The sequence below is a fragment of the Macrobrachium nipponense genome, chromosome 12 (assembly GCF_015104395.2).
Source record: "Macrobrachium nipponense isolate FS-2020 chromosome 12, ASM1510439v2, whole genome shotgun sequence".
Taxonomy (NCBI): domain Eukaryota; kingdom Metazoa; phylum Arthropoda; class Malacostraca; order Decapoda; family Palaemonidae; genus Macrobrachium; species Macrobrachium nipponense.
Window position 1 is genome coordinate 22,917,401 of NC_087205.1, and position 19,725 is coordinate 22,937,125.

Here is a 19,725-nt window from a genome sequence, read left to right on the forward strand (position 1 = left end):
GTTCTCTTTCTTCCTTCTGACTTTCCAGCCACTCTACAACTGCTCATAGTGCGACTGCGAGGTTTTCCTACTGTTATATCTTTCAAACCTTACTGACAATTTCTCTTTCAGCGTTTTACAAAAGGACATACCCTATATATATAATGATATATAAGATTATCTATATATATCTATATATATATATTATATATATACTATAATATATATCGATGCCTGTTGTCTTTATCTCAGAAGCATCTGGCAACCTTGCCGAAAGCGATACCTACCAAGAGCGAAAATTACAACCAATGTTCCCGAATCTGTTCTGATGCACATCCACTGAGCGAGTGACTTTCCATCGATCAGGTGACAGAAGTTTTAGTTCCGAGGACCTAACAGTGTCGTGGTGTTTCATATAACTGGGCATACATACAGCATGGTGAGTGTCATAGGTTTAAATACACGCTGTAGTGAGTTTCATAGGTTTAAATATTCGCCGTGGTGGGTGTCATAGTTTTAAAAAAACGCCAGGTTCAATATATGCCACGCTGAAGGTCACAGGATTAAATATACCCCGCGTTGTGTAATATGTTTAATTATACGCAGTGGTGAATGTCATAGGTTTAAATATAAGCTGTGGTGAGTGTCATAGGGTAAAATATAAGTCGTGGTAAGTCATATGTTTAAATATCCACTGTGGGAGTATATAGGTTTAAATATACGCCATGGTGAGTGTCTTAAGTTTAATCATCTATACCCAGATTGTCGTAGAATGTTAACGAAATGTTAAAAACCGCTCGCGAGCACTTAGTAGGTGATCAAAGTATCCTAAAGATTACCGAGTGACTAATGGGAAGCAATCGAATATTGTAGCAGTTCAAACTGGCGGTTCCCAGGCGATAGCAAGCGTGGTCAGGTAGCGATTTTTTGTGATATGCATTATCAGGAAGAACTGACCGTGTTGTCCTTGTTGATAATGGTATCTCCTTCAACGATGGAGGGCGAGTAAAAAAATAATATTTATCCCGTAAGAGAGAGAGAGAGAATGAAGTCTCCTATTGAAACCATGTGTTTCAATGATTTAAAAATAAAGAATTCAAATTCACGTAGCTTTCTTTAGTCTTGTGGGCTGCTGTTTATCTCCTGTTTATCTCTCTCTCTCTCTCTCTCTCTCTCTCCTCTCTCCCTCTCTCTCTCTCGTTGTTCTTATGAACTTGAGGGCCGATTTGCTGAAGGTGTCCCAGTGCCAGGCATTACAGCCTAATTTTCATAGATCAAACCCTCCCACTCTTATCTCTGCTCCTTCTCCCTCCTCTCTTATCTATTCTTCACTACTCTTCTTTTAGCTCTATTACCTCCCCGCCCCACCACTTTTGACGTCCGACCTCTGAAATATCAGTTTTAGTGAAGGAAGCAAGAAAATGCGGTGCTGTTAATCAGTGGCGGATTTAGGGCGGGGGGAGGGGGGGGGGGGGGGGGTTGAGCAGGCGATGCTAGGGCCCCGCACGTCAGCAAAAGAAAAAAAAACAATAAAATAAAAAATAATAATATTAATATAGATAACTAATAATAATAATAATAATAATAATAATAATAATAATAATAATAATAATAATAATAATAATAATAATAATCTACTAGTATTCAATTAGAAAATAAATCCCGGAAACCTTCTCCAACCCCAAACCCCCACTCCGCAGCTTGCCCACAAATGAGGGGGCACCCACACCCTAAATCCGCCCCTGCTGTTGCTGTTCCAGCTTGCAATAAGAACACCTCTCTCTCTCTCTCTCTCTCTCTCTCTCTCTCTCTCTCTCTCTCTCTCCGAAATGTTGAAATTATAGGCCTAGCGGAACGAAAGTAAACACTGAGGTGCCTGGCTCACGATGAGATCACGTGCAGACATTTTGTTGGGTAGTCATGAAGAAAGTGAGAGGGTCAAATAGGGTAAAGTAATGCATGTGGGAGTGACTCCTGAAGCCGAAAGGATAGGTCAGTTAAGAGGTTGAATAATGGAATGGTAAATAAGTCGTCGACGAGTTCACTCAGCTGTAGAAGTATACCAGTGTCAGGTGGCGTAAAGAATGACCAATGGCGCAAGAGACCCGCTGATAAACTAGAGAGCTATGCACTTCTGGTATCACCCACGCCCAGAAGGGAAATGCCATGAGGTAGGTAACAATTTTTCTCATAAATATGTATAAACGTATGTGTTATTTATTCCCATGTACTGATACACATCTATATCTTTGTCAGTCAGTTCCAAATCCGGCCTTTTGTGGTGTCTGCTGTCAGCTGTTCAATGATGATACAAGGCGCCCTCGCAACCTGCCCTGCTCCCATCATTTTTGCACTGAATGTATTGATGACCTCATCGCCCAAGATAAGAAGGCTTGTTACAAATGCCGTAAAGAATTTAAGGCAAGGTCAGCAGGAGATTTAATGGTCAATCATGCACTGATTGACTGCATGAAGTCTATTCTATCTGTGAAAAGAAAACCTGGTAAACTAGGGAGCAAGATGAATTCCAGGTACCAGGAAAGACTGGATGGTTTCAAACAGGTGGTCTGCAAGAGTAACGAAGAAGTCATGGCGGACCTTAAGCGCATGAAGGAAGACGTCGAAAGGCTTATGAAGGGTGAGGAACAGCTTCAGGAAGGTCTCTTGGCCCTGAAACATCACCTTAGTGAAGACATATCTGCACATATTCAAAAACTGATGTCTAAGATCGATGAGCGTCACCAAAAGTCCAGCAATGCTCGTCTCAATTTAAAAGACTCTTTGAAAGATATATTAAAGAATGAAGGAAAACTTGTGTCTGCAAGGACGGTATTGGACTCAGCTTCGACTTTACAAGACGCTTCTGCTGTTATTGATGAAACGGAGGAAATCAATATGGTAGTCAGAGAATGGGCGGAAAATTTAAAAGAATATGTGGTCAAAGAGGATAACCAGCTTCTGGAAAGAAACAAGGTATGTCCTGCTGATGAGCCAAGTTCTATTCAGTATTATTTAGAAAAAAATCTTGCCTTCCTTTTGTTATTTGTTACGCAAAGGTAAAACAACATCCAGATTATGTTTATAATTCAGGAAAGAAGGATGTAGCATGTGGAGGGAAGCAGTTTTGAGTCAAAGATTATCCCCTCTAATATGGGAAAAATTAGATGCAATTGGATAAAATACATTGAAGCAAAATCTCTGAATATTACACTGATTATATTTAAAACTGATTATATATAGAAGACTTAAGAAAATGGTGTAAAGGTCTTGAATACCTGAAGAAACGAGTAGGCACCAGAGTAGTAATGTACTGAGGGGAATAAACTGAAAGAGAACAATTAAGCGGAATTTAATCTGAAGATATCAAGAGTCCATAAAAGTTATTGACCAGTCCACCCAGATTTAATGTGTTATCCAAATCCCACTTTAAAAATGTACTGATATACCTGTCCCAATATAAAAGGTTTTACCACAAGTAAAGGAATAGTGTACCTCACGTGGTGCGCTCTTGGCATTGCAACAAGGTGTTTGCAGGGTCCCTTCACCTCCAAACTTCACCAACTTTAGCCTTTTACATGACCTTCATTCCTGCTTCCTTTCTACAGTCACTGACCAACCTCCTTTTGTCTCTATTTTCTGATATCTTGCTTTCCAACCACTCCAAACCCCTCTTTTCAGAGACAGGAGCAAATTGGCTAAAATTACCTTATTCCTTGGCTAGATAGCAGAAATCTAAATTTTCTCGGTACTTCCTAGTTTGCTGTGTAACTATTAAGATTGCAATACACCACTTGAACACCTGAATTAGCCATGGTCACTGACCAGCCCGAATTATATCCCCACAGAATTACCTGTAATTGGGTACTTTTTTAACTGCCAGCGCTACCAACGCTGCAGGTAAACCCCCTACCACTGAGTTACCTGTACTACTGTTGACAACGCTGTTGCCAGGACCGGCCAGCAGAGCGCTCTCCCTTCAATTGCTTCTTGTTCACTCAAGCGTTAGGATGTTTCCTAGCTCAAGTGAAGATTTTGGTCTATTAGCCTGACCGACAGATTAACCTGCTGTTTTGTTGATGAACTTTGGATTATGTTTTGGACTTCATTTGGACCTCTTCTGGATTTTGGATTTGACTAAAACGTTGATTGGACTTTCTATCATAGACACACCTCAGAAAGAAACTTCCCTGGCTGCACCTTCGAAGTCATCCTCATCTGCTACGACTCTAGAACAACATTGCAGCGGTGATGGGGCAGCACATCGGTCTTGTATTGCCTGCAAGAAGTGGATGAGTACCCTGAAACATGACAGACATTTACGTTGCATTAGTTGTAGGGAGGTGCAGGAGTGTAGGGACTGGTCATTGGACCAGATGGAGAACTATTTAAAACATAGGAAAGAATAACCATAGGGTGACAGAACCTAAGAAAGTGGAAGAAGAGAATTTAGAAGCTGTATTATTCAAGGAATTAGAGGATAGGTTGTCATCAAGTATGACTAGTCTTTTTACTGAATTGATGACAAAACTGAATCAGGATAGGGATAATGATAGGAGTGTGGACTCTAACCGCTCTTTTTCAGTCCCCTGCCTGTTCCAGAACCAGCCCTAACGGGTGCCAGGGGTTATAGGGAACCGCAAGCATAAAGGTCAGGATCTGCCGGCCCCCCTGGCGCGGAGCCGGCAGTGTCTGCATCAGAATACCCCCTTTCCCCTAAAAGCATAAGTAAAAAGTGTGAATTAGCAATAGGTGAGACCAAGACTGTCAGGGATCCTAGTGTAGAGGTTAAGGATGAGAAGCTGCTAGAGCAGTGTATTTTGGGTTCACATTTGGCTATCTTTACAGGATCGGCATTGGATCTGACGGAAGTTCTGTTTCCGTCCTCGTGTTTTCCGAAGGACAAGGACATTAAGTCGTCCGTTAAGTCGGTATCATAAGTAAAGCCTGTTGGAATTTTTGAGGCCATCCCTTCTTCGAAAGTTTCCTTCTCAGCGGGGTCTATTATAGATTCAAGGGCTGGTGGTAACCATTTTGATGAAACAACATTCAACTTGGCAGAGCATAATGCTAACATTCTAGGTTTGTCTCAGAATTATAGACTTCTGGTTAAACAGTACTATCATTTAGGCTTTTCGGACATTCGGGATCATGTCAGTGAGAATTTCGTCAAGTTTTCGGATGATTATCAGGGGGAGGGGAGTCTATATACCTTCTTTCACTTAAAACAATGGCTTCTTCTTCGTATTCTTCTTCTCCATCTCCTTCTATTCCTAATGTTTCTCTCCACTTCTTATCAACAAGCCTACCTCTCAAGTTCTTCCTCACTCTTCTCTTTTGGGGCATGCCCTAGCTTCGTCTGCAACCTGTCAACAGGTTCCCCCGGGTGGGTTGTGTCTAGAGGGGTCCCGTTCTGAGGTCCCGTGTTCAGAAGCGGAGGGTTTGGCAAAAGGACAGTTAGGCATTTCGGTTTCGGTGGGCGTATCCTGCGCTCTTAGCACACCTGTCAGAGCGAGCTTGGTGGGCAGGGTCTCTTACTGCCCGAGTTCTTCAGCAGGGGTTCCAGTAGTTATACCAGGCATGTCTTTCCCAAACCAGATATGTCTTTCCCAAACCTTTCTCAGGGTGTGGCGGTTTCCTTTTCCAAGGGTTATGGTATTGGTGCTGGTTTGGTGGGGGTTACTGGCACAGGGAATCCCTCTTCTAATTCTTATGTAACCGCTATGGTGGGTGATTCTTCTGGTCTTTAGACTGCTGTGGCGGTTCCCCGTTCAAATAGGACATTGGGTGGTATGATTGGTACAGGTATTGCGGCTGCTCCGGTATTAGGTACTGGCATGGTTCTCTCAGGTACAAGCGATCTTGCTCTTGGGGCGAGTTTTTCCGCGTTGGCAGGCTCCCCTGCGGTTAAGAACTTAGGTAATGTCTCAGGTGTTGTGGCTTCGGAGTTCTCAGGTGTTGGCTCAGGGTATTTTGAGAGGTTAAGCGTAGGTGCTTCAGCCTCAGTTCCTTTGCAATCCAGTTTGGGTAGATCGGCTGCGCCTTATGCACCAAATTCGTCATCAGTCTTCAGGAGAAGACGATCCATGTGAATGTTTCACATCAGGGGAATTCGGCCTCAGGGAGGTTTGCTTCAGATTTGGAACACCAAGTGTTTGGCAGTGCAACAACTCCACGAGCTACATCGGCTCTCTTAGGAGGGAGTGTTCTGTCACAACCGGGTACAGTTGGTGCAGAATTCTACATGGATTGATTGGTCAGGATTCCAGGTATAGGGATTCATTGAGTTCCCCCTCTTTGCAGTCAGGTAAGTTGGAAGTTCGTCCTGTCTCTTCTTCTGCTCCTCTCCGATCGGAGGTTCCCGATAGGGAAACATCGTTGGAAGAAGAAATCCCTATTGTGGAAGAGAGTTTTCCCCAAGCGGGAGAAAGTGAATATAAGAGGATGATGGTAGGATTTATTCATGGTTTGTTTCCTCAGTCAAGAGTGGCGGAGGATCCAGTACACCCTAGTCAGGCAATGTTTGAGGAATTATATTCCACGAAACCTTCGGTACCTCGCACATCCTGTAAGTTGCCTTTGTTTGGTCAGGTGGAGGAGTCCTTGAGAGATGCGGATGTTAGCTTGACTTCAATAGTGGGTTTGGGTAGGCAGGATTCTTGTCTACTTCCACCCAGGAAGAATGTGTATGGAGTAGCGGGTAACCCTTCGTCGGGTATAAGAGTTCCCCTGAATGAATCTGTAGAGGCTCTTTTGGCGAGAGTTCCCTTGTCATCTAGGCAGGTAGGAATCACCTTGAGAGAAGCGACCATTTTGGAGGACACCTTTCGGAACCAGTCCAAAGCTCTCTCACACTTGATGTGGATGTTGTCGGGCTTCATGGGCTTCTTGAAAAGAGACGGGTTCGTTCTGTCGGATCCGGTCCACTTTGATAATTTAATCACATCGGTTTCAACGGGATTGGCTCATCAAGCAAATGTCGCAGCGCCCAGTACAACCTTTATTGGAAAGAAGAGGAGAGACTTATACTTGAGACATCTTCCCTCCATTTTCCAGATATCCACAAGAGAGCCCTGTTGAGGATGCCCCTCACACTCTGCGACAAACTCTTCAGAGACAACAAAGTTGCGGTGATGGTAAACTTCGTCCTTTCAACATTAGTGGTAGAGTCGCAACAGGCGATGATACGGGTTGCGGCACAAGGTGTCAGGTCCCCTAAGAATGGGCGGTTTTCCGCTAAGACTTCCCCGATTGTAACTTCTAAGCCTTCAGTCGTGAAGAGGGGTTTTTGCAAGTTGACACCAGTAGGAGGATGTCTGAACCACTTCGTGAATATCTGGGAGAAGTGGGGTGCGGAGTGTTGGGTTGTGGAGGTCTTGAGGAACGGATGCAAGATTCCTTTCCATTCCGTGCCTCCCCTATCCGATGTTCCTATTCACCTGGCCAGTTATTCCCCGGACTCCTCAAGGGTATGGCCTTGACAGCGGAGACTCGGTCACTTTTAGGGAAGGGAGCGATAGAGCCTGCTTCCCCTTCGCAGGTTTTTACAGCCAGATTTTCGTGACCGCCAAGGCGGGAGGTTCATGCAGACCGATTATAGACTTGTTGGGTCTCAATCAGCTGGTGGTTTCTACAAAATTCCACATGGAAACTTCCCAATCTGTGCTGAAGTCGGTTCGGAGAGACGACTGGATGATTTCGGTGGACCACAAGGACATCTATTTCCAGATTCCTGTACATCAGGAATCTCGGAAGTTCCTTCGATTCTTGGGTCCATCCGGAACTTTCCAGTTCAAAGTCCTCTGCTTTGGGCTGACTACTGCACCTTAGGTGTTTACAAGGGTAATGTGTCTGGTATCTGCGATAATGCATCATTGGGGATTCAGAATGAGGAGGTATCTCGACGATTGGCTCATTCAGGCTTCATCGAGAGAGAGGAAGCATGAAGAGCAAGGGATTTCTTGTTACAACTGTGTCAAAACTTAGTAATAAGAGAAGAGTTCCCTTTCACCATCGCAAGTAAAATCATATCTAAGTATGATGATTCAAACTCGTCATTTGAGGGTTTTTCCGACACAAGAGCGAGTGCTATCTATCCTCAGTCAAATAGAAAGCTTCAGGTCACAGAGGGGTCAACCAGTGAGTGAATAGAGAAGTTTGTTGGGGAGAATGCTCTCTCTCTTTCTCTCTCGTATTGTCTCCGGATGCGCTTTCTGCAGGCATGTTAGGAATCTCTGGGACTTTCAGGAAGAGAGTGCAGTGGTAGTTTGGGACGATTCCTGACTAGAGGATCTAAAGGTGGTGGTCAGAAGAATCTCATCTGACCGCCGGCGTAAGTCTGGCTTTCCCGATTCCAGATGTTCATCTGTATACAGATGCCTTGGATCAAGGTTGCGCCACAATCTTAGAGGAAACTCAGGCCAAGGGCCATTGGAGGGATCCGGATTGGGAGGATTCGATAAATTACTGCGAGTTGAGAACAGTAGAGAAAGCAGTAACAGTTTTCAGAGTTGGTGGGGGAAAAGCGGTAGCGCTTTTCTCGGACAACGTTACAGTGTTGGCTTACCTGAGGAAACAGGGGGGAACACGGTCGGCAAAGCTAAATATGATCGCACAAAGGATACTTTGGTGCTGCGAATCTCACAGGGTTTCTCTCCTTCCCCAGTTCATAGCCGGGAAACTAAACGTATTGGCGGATGCATTGAGTCGGTCAAGAGAAGTACTAGGGGGCGAGTGGACGTAAGTACAAGAGAAAGTCCAGCTCTTTTTGCCACAAGACTGAATTTTCGACCTCCAGTCTACTTCTCTCCGGTAGCAGACCCCATGTCGTGTGGGACAGATGCGATGCTCCACTCATGGGACAACCTACAGGTGTACGCTTTTCCCCCCTTCGGATTAATACATCAAGTATTAAGCAAACTAAGAGGCAGTACGGGGACTCAAATGACTCTTATAGCTCTGTTTTGGCCCCAGAGACCGTGGTTCCCGGATCTCCTAGAAATGTTAGAGGAACCTCCTGTGATCCTCCCAAATTGGAGAGATCTACTCAGCCAGCCCCATTTTCATTATCATCAGAACCTGCATGTGCTCAACCTATCTGCGTGGAGACTATCCATCGAGTGGCGCGCAGTATGGGGCTCTCTAAGGAAGTGGCTCGCCAGCTTTCCCTATGTCTAAGAAAGTCTACTAGAAAACTCTATCAAGTACAGGAGCTGATGTAGGAAGGAAGGACATAGTATCTCTTGTCCTACCATTGCGAAGATTGCAGATTTCCTCCTGTTCCTCAGGAAACACAAGAAGTTGTCATACTCGACTATAACGGGATATAGGTCTATGCTGAGTAGTGCGTTCCGGTTTCATCTCCCAGAATTGTCTAACAGCAGGATATTGCACGATCTTCTAAGGTCATTCAAAATTGAATGCCTTATGATACCGCTTTGGGGCCCTTCGTGGGATTTAGCGGCAGTTTTAAATATGCTAAGGTCTTCGAGTTACGAGCCATTAGAAGAGTTGTTGCTGAGAGAACTGACCATAAAGTCCTGTTCTTGGTTTTGCTTGCTACAGCGAAGAGAGTGGGAGAGATACAAGCAGTATCTATTATTCGTACATAACAGAATTTGTCAACAAATCAGAATCAGAAACCAATCCCCTGCCAAGAGCATCTAAAGTCTCCTCTCTGGAGGATTTTGTTGGAGACGACGAACTAGAGATGCACATTTTTCGGTTCATGAACTAAAGACATATTTGGGACGCACAGAAAAGCTCTTGCCTTATCCGCGAACGGTATTTGTGTCACTAATGAATCCCTCTAGAGATAACAAAAGTGCGGCAACTTTCTTATTTTTTATCGTAGTAAAAAAATAGACCCATATTTGGAATCCTCAAAAAAGTTATACTAGAATCAGGTCTTAATTTCGAAGAATGCAGTCAGTAATTTCCTACGGGAAGTTATTACTCAGGCTTCAGGTAACGTTCCTGCCGATCCCAGCAGCAACGATTTTCGCCCACGCCCAAGAGCACATTCCATTAGGGGAATAGCTACCTCTTCGGCTTTCTTAAGGAACTATTCAGTGTCATCGATTTTGGAAGTAGCATCCTGGAAATCGGCTTCTGTCTTCACGTCTTTCTATCTAAAGGACATTCAGTTCGCTTCGATGGAGGGTTACTCGCTGGGATCTTTCGTAGACACCAATGCGGTAGTCCAGTAAGTTCGCACATCGACTATTAGTGAACAGTAGTGGGGTTATTACCTTAGGTCTGTAGCTTTAGCACAAGTTTTTTTTCCCCGTTTTGTCTTTCTTCATTAACAGTACATATTATTAAGAAATAGGTAGGCATATAGCATGGATGAACGACGATGACGTGCCCGGCGTGCTTCTTAACCTGCGGTGATCAACAAAGAACCCGAAGGAGCTGTTCAGGCAGCTCCTCCTCCATACATGAGAGGCCTAGAGCCACATAGGAGGCCCCTTTTCCCTCCACACATGCGAGGTATTGAATACCACATGGGAGGCCATCTAGACAGAGACGAGACCTGACTGACGAAACTGACACAATGTACTCTCTCCACCGGCAATCTCATCCAAAGATTTGAATATACGGGTGAGTTACAATGCATCGTGAAACTGAGTTACCTGTGCATGATTGCGTAAGGGGTCGGGCTGATTGTGATTGATCCCACCTCCTTCTAAATGTTGTTAATCGGGCTAATTCAGGTGTACAGGTGGTGTTTTGCAATATGAAGTTTTAATTATAAAACTAATATTGTAATACTTACCTGAACACCTGAATGACTCCCACCCTCCTCCCCTCCTCAATGAATAGTGATTAATGTAATTGAAGGGAGAGTGCTCTGCCGGCTGGTCCTGACAACAGGGTTGCCAACGGTGGTACAGGTAACTCAGTAGAAGGGGGTTTACCTGCAGCGTTGGTAGCGCTGGCAGTTAAAAAATGACCCAATTAGGGGTAATTCTGTGGGGATATAGTTCGGGCTGGTCAGTGACCAGGGCTAATTCAGGTGTTCAGGTAAGTATTACAATATTAGTTTTATAATGAAAACTTCATGCTTCTGCAATCCTACTTGAGGTTATATACTTGCAGGATGGCGTTACTGTAAGGGGTAATATATCTCACATTCGACAAACTTTTATGTAACTTCATGGGTGGTACCTGTTTGTTTGATGTATTTCATTAATGAGAACTTGGAATCGTCCCCTGACCAGCTCTTAATGTTTCAAGGTTTATCAAGCAGCACTGATTTTACGTGATGAGTTTTATTCTTATGAAGAATGATTTATTCTTGTGTGTGCTCTGTACCACACTGTTTCCTAAACCTAAATCAGTATATTGCTAGTCTGCATTGACATTATGATGGTAATGTTTTATATCTTGAGTGTTTTCTGCACTTCACTGTTTTCCAAACATAAACCGGTATATTGCTAGTCTAGATTGACGTTATGGTAAATGTTTCAAATGCGATTAAAGTTTTACGTAAATGAAACAGGGGATTTTTAAAACAATGAATAGTTGGTAGGTCATTCACAAAAGCTGAAACTTGTATCAATCAATAAATAATGGTAACTCAAGATTTAGATGCTTTTCTAGCGTATACTTGTATAATACATGATAGCTAGAGAACTTATAGCCGCCAGTGATTTTGTGGAAAAGAACGGCCAGCAGTAATATCACATAATAAAGATTTCATTTGTTGAAAGGAGTGTTAATTGGAAAATTATATCTATCTACAAATCTGACCAACCTATGTAATTTACAAGTCTGACCAAGCTGCTATAGGTGCTGTGAGGATGGTGGGCTAGGGTAAAATCAAGCTGTTTGTTTTACAGATCACAGTAGCAATAGTGATGCAAGAATTATATGTAGAAAGCAGTGGCGTCTCGTGGCTATCATTCATAGGGGTGCTGTTACATAATTAAGTTTATGTAAACTAAGCGTAGCATAATAAAAACCATTAAACCATTATTAAAAGGAACAAAAACTAGAACACGAAAATATCAAGATACAAAACTATGACAGTAAAATAAAATAACATAAGCCTATATATAACAAAAGGACTAAAGAACACCCAGCTAAAACACAGACACACGCATATACACATACTCTCTCTCTCTCTCTCTCTCTCTCCCCTTTGTCTCACCTACCTATCTCTCTCCCGCAGAGGAAGGCAGCAGATCCGCTACCAAAAGCTACTAATTTGAATTTTAGTATTTTAATATATCATTGCCATTCATGTGGTCATCATATTTTCCCATTTACTGCAACTCGCCACTGAGTTGATTATTCTGCATTACATTACATGTCAGTATCGTCACTAATTTGATCGCTATCACTAATACTACATATTCATTAACCTTCGACGAATTTCAAAACATCCTAACACTGCTAGAGAGGGCAGTGCTCCTCTCACCTATAGCGCGGGCTGGCTACCACATCGTCACCCTGCTAGCAAAATGAGAACTGCTGAGCACCAGCAGTTACACATATTGTTTCAATTAATTTTTTTTATTCACAAAAACAAGAGAATGGTAATAATTTTTAAACGATTATTGATAATCTATACTTAATTTCTCATATTCATGTATATATTCATAATTTTGTGCATATATATGAAATCTATGGGCGATGCTGCAGTTCCACAGTGCCTACTGACGAGCTGCCGCCGTTAGAAAGTGTGAAAATGTTAGTACTGACTGAAGTTCTTTGATATTTATCTCAACACATATTTATTTGTGTGTTGTTTTTATTCATTAATTTGGGTACTACTTACAGGAACTGAAGGTGTCTGAAAGGTTTCACAGCAAACTTATGAAATTCCTGATCCATGAACCTGGGGAAGAGGCTTTCCATCTCATCCCTATCACAGGAGTTGCTGCAAGCAAGATGGATCTTTCAAGTCAAGTAACGGTTGGTGGAAATGGATTTTCACTATCATTTGTCTCAACTGTTAATTCTGTAACATTCACACCAATGGCATTTCTTATTGAAACCAGTATTGGATAAACTTTTTAGTGAGAGTCAATATCACTAACAACCATTTTGTGTCCACCATCTTATGCTAAATGGCTTTGGGTATTAATAGTATGAATAACGCCATTGTCTCTTATCATCTTAGGCTATCGGGCTCTGGGAAATGAGCATCCCTGTAAAAATTCTAGTAGAGGAAGGAAGAGTCTTTGCACTCCAGGAAAAGGATAATACTAGGAGGTCTGCCAAAATCACTATTGAAAAGGGAGAGCTGCTCATGTATAGTTTACAAGACGAAGACGAACCTACCCCGAAGGCTTATTATGTGCAGGTATTTATTTTGTTGTGGTCTTGGTAGTTATCATTTATTGAGAGTAAACTGATCATAATGTGCTCTCAATAGTACAGAGAGAGAGAGAGAGAGAGAGAGAGAGAGAGAGAGAGAGAGAGAGAGAGAGAGAGAGACTGTTACTGTATTAGGTGATGGAACTGACTGTAATGAAATTATAGTGAAATGTTATCTATAATTTCGTTGTTCAATTTCCTTTCTTTTTTCAGTATGAAGATGTTCTGGGCCTAGCCATCTCTAAAAGTACAGTCTTCCTGGACTTGGAGACTAAAGGATTGTCAGTTGGAAGAGTCTTCATCCTTCTCACTGACAGTGGTAGATACTACAACATTCATAAACACTTCACAGGTGGCTCAGGAGAAAGCTATTCCGGCACACCCTTGCAAATGGCTAACAGAGGGCAGCTTTGGGAAAGAGCTGTGTGTGGTTACCAGATATCGGAAGTAGAAAATGGGGATGTAGGAGATCATTGTCTGGAGAGCCGCTATGCCATCCCAAGCAACAATGGAGCAGTGTGGCTCTTGAATAATTCTAGGACACCACCACTGATTGGTATCCATATGGGTCCATTTATGCCAAACTATAATATACATTTGGGTAATGTGGAAGAAGGTATGGACATCCTGAGTGATGCCATTCACTGGTCAGAGGATATAAAGGATGTTAAGATTAGCCAGTGTGGTTTGGTATTACCTATCAAAAGCGCTCTTGCCAGCTGATTTAGTTTTAAATAGTTTGTCTGTGAGCCAGTATAGTATATCTAGTTTATTTTGAAATTGAAGATACTGTAGCCTATTCAGTTAGCATATCAAAAGTTTTGATTTAAAGACAACCATAATTAAGGTAATTTATTTCAGAATATTAGTAATGTGGGATATCTATATCTCTTTGCTTGCAAGAAAAAAAAATGTTCATTGTTGGAGAGATTCTCATCTTTGAACATGTTTGTGATTCTAGCTATTGTTGGATGGAATTGAGTCTTGAAATATCTGAAAATTGAAAACTGTACCTGTACCTTATTGATTCCTTGCAAAATAGGACACATTACTAAAAAATTGATAACGACCAGGACTGCTGAAGCTTTGATCTATTTCCAAACTTTCTCTTAAGATTTTCTTTGTTGTATTTTTTAAAAATCCTGTCCATCTGTATCCAGTAGATTTGTTAACAGAAAGCTACTTAATGTATTGACAATTTACCCTACAGCATACCCATGTGGAAAAATAAAGCCATGCTGTTCCAGCTGGGATACCGACCAATGTATATTATTATTAGAATCATCACCCTGCACGTGTGAACCATCTGTTGAACTTGGAAACGAGAGTTTGCTAAGATATACATGGGGTATGAATTCTCTCTACTCTCCCTATACTGTCTAGTCACTATTTCATTGGCTGTCATCAAGAATAGATATGCATCACTTTCCTCCTTTGTCGGACTAAAGGGGGACAATTGAATGTGGATGGGTAGCCGACTGCGTTTCTTGTTACCGTAAGAACTGTGAGTATTTTTTCATATCTTTGTTGCCTTATTTTTGTCAAATGAAGAAGAAATGAGCGACGCAAGTGTGAGGGACGGATGGCTGTGTGGTCATTTCATGTCCATCATCTCAGTAGACTGAGAAGCATTGTTTTTATGTGAGGAACATGCAGATTGGTCATCTTCTGCTTACGAAAAGTTCGGGAAATGGAGGAAGGCGACAAAAGATGTTTGTCACTGTTGAGGGGTTGGGGTATACCTCAAGGGATGCTGTTCAGATCAATCGAGATCTTTCCTTCTACTGATTTATAGTCCAAAAGTTTCCTCACGGATGAGGTTTGCTCTCCTGCCCCTGAGAGTCCTGTCCATGCCCTTTCCTCAGGAGATGGTGGCACAGCTGTGATTAGTGGTCCTCCAGCAGTTTTTCTTCATTGATGATGATGATGATGATGATGATGATAATGATGATGGTGTTCCCAGAGTGAATAAGTGGTTTCTTAACTACTTGAAGAGGATTTGGCTTAATTTGAATATTGCAGGTAGCCCTTCCTTAAGTATATTCTTAGATAGCTTTTGTTAAGTACCCTGTATGATGTTTGCCGCTGATGTTCTATGAGGATCTCCTGTATTTTCAACCACTGTGATGAAGGGGGATCCTTCTGTTACTGTAGTTCTTGTATTAGCTGATACTTTAGTAGATTTGCTGATATCTTTGGTTCTGCCATTGACCAACCATCTGATGCGTAAGGCTAGCTGGCTTTTTGAGATAAGAGGGAAGATATGTAATTGGTGTCCATCCTCCTCGTGTCCTTTGTGGTTTTGTACTCACAATTGTCTTCATTTTCCTCTCCAGCCCTTGAAGCCCCTTCACCACATAAGGCTGAATGAACACGAAAAGGAAGTCAAGGCCTCATGTCAGAGGCGCAGGTGTTCTTCTCACCCCAGTTCCCATTCTTTGGAAATGAGCAAGGTTAGAAGGTTGCCTGTGGGTGGTATACTTATCTCTGGCAGGGTAGGTTCTCCTACACATACCCACTTACAGAAGAGAAGTACTCCTGTCTCATCCTCCTGTGGGCTCTTGGGTACACATCCGGATGAGTATTTGCAGTAGCCTTTCCTGTGCTTGGTTTGTTGGCTAGGTGCATGTGGCGTCTTGGGACAGTTCTCCCCATAACTTTAATGTATGTGTTGGGACGGGCATATGCAACTTGATGAGGAAGTAATCCACTCAGTGTGTGTATGTTTATTTAGTAAATGCAAAATAGAAAAAATTACTATATTGGACGAAAGTAGGTGAAAATGGAAATGCCACCAAAATTAGAATGACAGAATAAGCAATGTTTCGTCACTGAAACTGGATTCCCACGTGTAATTTTTTTTTTATCTCCTTGACTTTAAGAGATTTACTGACGTGCAATAGCGTGCTTCCATATTTCAATGTAACATCATATATACACTTGTCGATTATTGCTCACATATCACAAACATAATAATGGAAACAAGCCAACGAGTTGAAAGCAAGTCAACAACTGAAGGGTAGACCGAGCCTTTCACAAATGCCTGATCATCGCATCAAGCACTAGTTAGGGCTACCAACAAGTCACTTACTGGTATTCAACCTGTATGTGATTTGTGTGTGACAAGTTGTTGACCTGTTTATGATTGTTTTGCTGCAGTGAGGTTGTACCCCTAATCTTGGGACCTCAGAAATTGGTTCCTCTCCGAGGCATCTTGTAGGACGCATGGGGATGGCAGGCACATCCTCGCAAGGATTCTTTAAGGAGGATGTCCAGTAGGATCTCATGGATATTTATCACTGAATTGCAGTTAATGAGAAACTTTGGCGTAGGGGACAAATCTAAGCGACTCAAACGTTTGCAAAAGTGAAGCTTATGAACGGCATTATGCTCCTGACGTAATGACATAATTGGGTTACATTGTGTTGAGATAAAGATAAAGAAAAATCTAACCATTGAAAAGTTAAAAGAAAAAGAAGGATAGAAAAAGTGTCCAACCGAATCAAGGAGGTAATCCATAGAATATGATTCGATTTCCTCTCTTTTTGTACCTCAAGAATTGGTTAAATCATATAGTGCCTGGTAAACTACCATAAACATTACTTTCTCTCTCTATTCATTTACACAATACATTCTCTCTCTATCTTCTCTTCTTTTGTCTTGGGGGGACTGCTGAACTTAATTAATTATTTTTTTTGTTCATTTGGAAGGGCTATTTCCTTCTATAAAAGCAGACGCGCGCAAACATATACACACCATCTCTCTCTCTCTCTCTCTCTCCCGTTTATTTCATGGCCTCTACAAATATATATATATATATATATATATAATATATATATATACATATATATATATATATATAATATATATAATATTAATAATTATATTAAATAAACTATATATTATATATATATTATATATAATAATATAATAGTATATATATATATATATATATAATATATATATATATATATATATATATATATATATATATAATATATATAAGTATATATATATAAATTAATGCTTGAAGATTTTCGTTCTGATTCAGAGCAAAAGTAGAATTCATGATGAAGAACACCAGCGCCTGAACGACCGCACTGTTTGGTACTTTGCGGAAGCTCTCTGTATTCCAAAGCGTCATTAAAACTTTTCTCTGGAATGGAAACAATTCGACCGAGTCTTTACGGCCCGCATTTGAATACTCTACGAATTTGACTTTCCCCAAAATCGCGATTTTGCCGCTTTCTTTCGCAGACGACTTATGATTATTTCGATATCGGAAAAGAAAACAATGGACACGTTTTTATCTATTTATTCATTTTGGGCAGGAGAGAGAAAATGGGAGTCTTGCGCAGACTTCCCAGAAGGAGTGACCGCATTATGACGTCATTGGTCGTGAAACTTTGTTGATGAAATTATTCCTTTTTCTTGATAAGGTAAATCGTCAACGGGAGAGGGGCAGTGTAGCCAATACTGAAGGGCGTTGACAGTGTCCTTTCGGCGTCTAGGTGCATGAACGTTTTAGATGTTTATCCCCGTTCCTTTCTCCTTTCTTCTGTTTTGTTGTCCTTCCTCTCTAAAGCCCCCTTCCACACGAGGGGCAAAGACACGACGGGCACTCTGATTTGCCCTTCATTCTCTCGCTTTTAACTGTGTTACCAGATGAAACAGTCCAAGGCAGGCAGTAGTCACAGGTAGACGAGCCTATGATTGGGACCACACTCGTGATCGCCATCCACTTGCAAATATTGGTAATAGTGTCTGCCCGCCGTGCATTTGCCCCTCGTGTGGAAGGGTCTTAAATTACTGTTACTCCTTAGTAAGACTGTGGGGTGCCTCCTTGCTCTGCCTTTAGATCCTGGTTCTTCACCTGCTTTATTTTCTGGATCTCTGTATCTTGTTTGTCCAACCACTCCAGCGCTCTCTTTTCACTGTCATAGCTCTGAATGGCTGAAAGTGCCCAGAGCTTGGCTTAAGAGCCTAAATTCCATGAAATCAAATCAAGTCTTATATGTTTTGTAGAAAAAGTTAGATCTGAAACAGAAACATAAACACTTGGGTACCTTTCATCAGGTAATTCCAGTTCTTTACTTAGGGACTGAGCAATACAATTTTTCATATTCCATACCTTTTTTTGTTTGAAGCTGGCGGAGATAACGTTACTGTATTTCCCGCCCCATCGGCCTCTGCCTTCACTTTCGGTGAAAATTTTTACTTAAAGCCCTTTTTTATACAAAACTGACATTTCTATTATAAATGATTAAGATGAGCTTTCAATCATTTTAAGAAATCACTGGAGAATCAAGATGGACAAAGAACGAAGATTGTCCTGTGACGTGTTGCTAGAAGACTGGTGTTCCTTATTCTGAATGGTACCACTTCCTCCTCCTCCTCCTTTCTTCATCTTCTTAACGAGAAGTCCTGGGTTGACGCTGATTCGGCGGTATGTAAAACACGGCTGGATTCCCCCCCCCCTAGCCTTTGACGTAATGACGCCCCATATATATGCTAATGCGAAATATGATGGGGGTTGGGGAGGGGGCTTGACACCAATGGTCCAATTTGCCACCATAACTCCCATATTATAAATATTGGCCACCATGCCCCACCATATTTTCCCTTGCTATGAATACTTGCCTCTTTCATATGGTTCTTCTTTATTTCATATACTTTATTTTAAAAGCTTGAAGGTCATTGGTGTCTAGTATGATCAATCTTGAAATGTGGTTCTGGAAAAACTAAGGAACTATAGCAACAATCACATAGATTATTATTATCATTATGTAACTACAACAACAATAGCACAAGTGGGTTTAGAACAGCAAAATATATTTCAACCATAAGTCTCTTTTTTTCGTGACCATACTTTTTGTCGTTGGACGTTTCGTCGAATACAAGTTTGGTTTAAGTATGTCTTGTTGATTAACCGTATAGCAGTTAGATGGTTTTGTTTTCCTTTATGGCTTCTTATTTTTTATTTCTTTCAATAACTCCTTTTTCATCTGTGAATCTCCCAGCTACTCATTTTATAGCGTTTGCTTGGCAAACTTCCACTTCCACTAAAACTTGGTCTGTTGTTAACTTCCAATTTATTATTTTTCACCATGGGATTCTTTTTAAATGAACTGTTATTATCATGTAAAAGTAAAACATGTTAAATAAAATCATTAAGGATTTTTATTTTGGTGGAATAATTGTGCTTTCATTGGATTATCATATACATTTACTCTAATTACAGTAAAACTTGCAAGTTGTATGCAACGTCTTTTAGAGACTGAAGTCTAAGTTTTCATAGTCATCGGAGAACTTTTTTAACCTTTCATTAACAATTGTATATTTATTTTCAATAAAGCCTGTTGTGTTGTTAGCTCCCAATGATTTTGTTCGTTTTTGAGTTATGTTATAAGGCGAGATAAATTT

The 19,725-nt window shown here is 41.4% G+C and overlaps 1 protein-coding gene across 2 annotated transcripts; it reads left to right on the plus strand.

Moving 5' to 3' along the window:
- The first annotated feature begins 273 nt into the window (after positions 1–273).
- On the plus strand, positions 274–14,561 carry LOC135224415 (uncharacterized). 2 transcript variants are annotated; one of them, XM_064263394.1, is made up of 5 exons: positions 274–418; positions 2,236–2,952; positions 12,763–12,897; positions 13,106–13,288; positions 13,516–14,561. In XM_064263394.1, exons 1-5 carry the CDS (start codon positions 416–418, stop codon positions 14,023–14,025), a joined length of 1,548 nt encoding a protein of 515 aa, XP_064119464.1. In that variant the 5' UTR covers positions 274–415; the 3' UTR covers positions 14,026–14,561. The 2 variants fall into 2 exon arrangements, with proteins under 2 accessions (XP_064119464.1, XP_064119463.1); XM_064263393.1 differs by lacking the exon at positions 274–418 and adding an exon at positions 1,791–2,150.
- Positions 14,562–19,725: the final 5,164 nt, after the last annotated feature.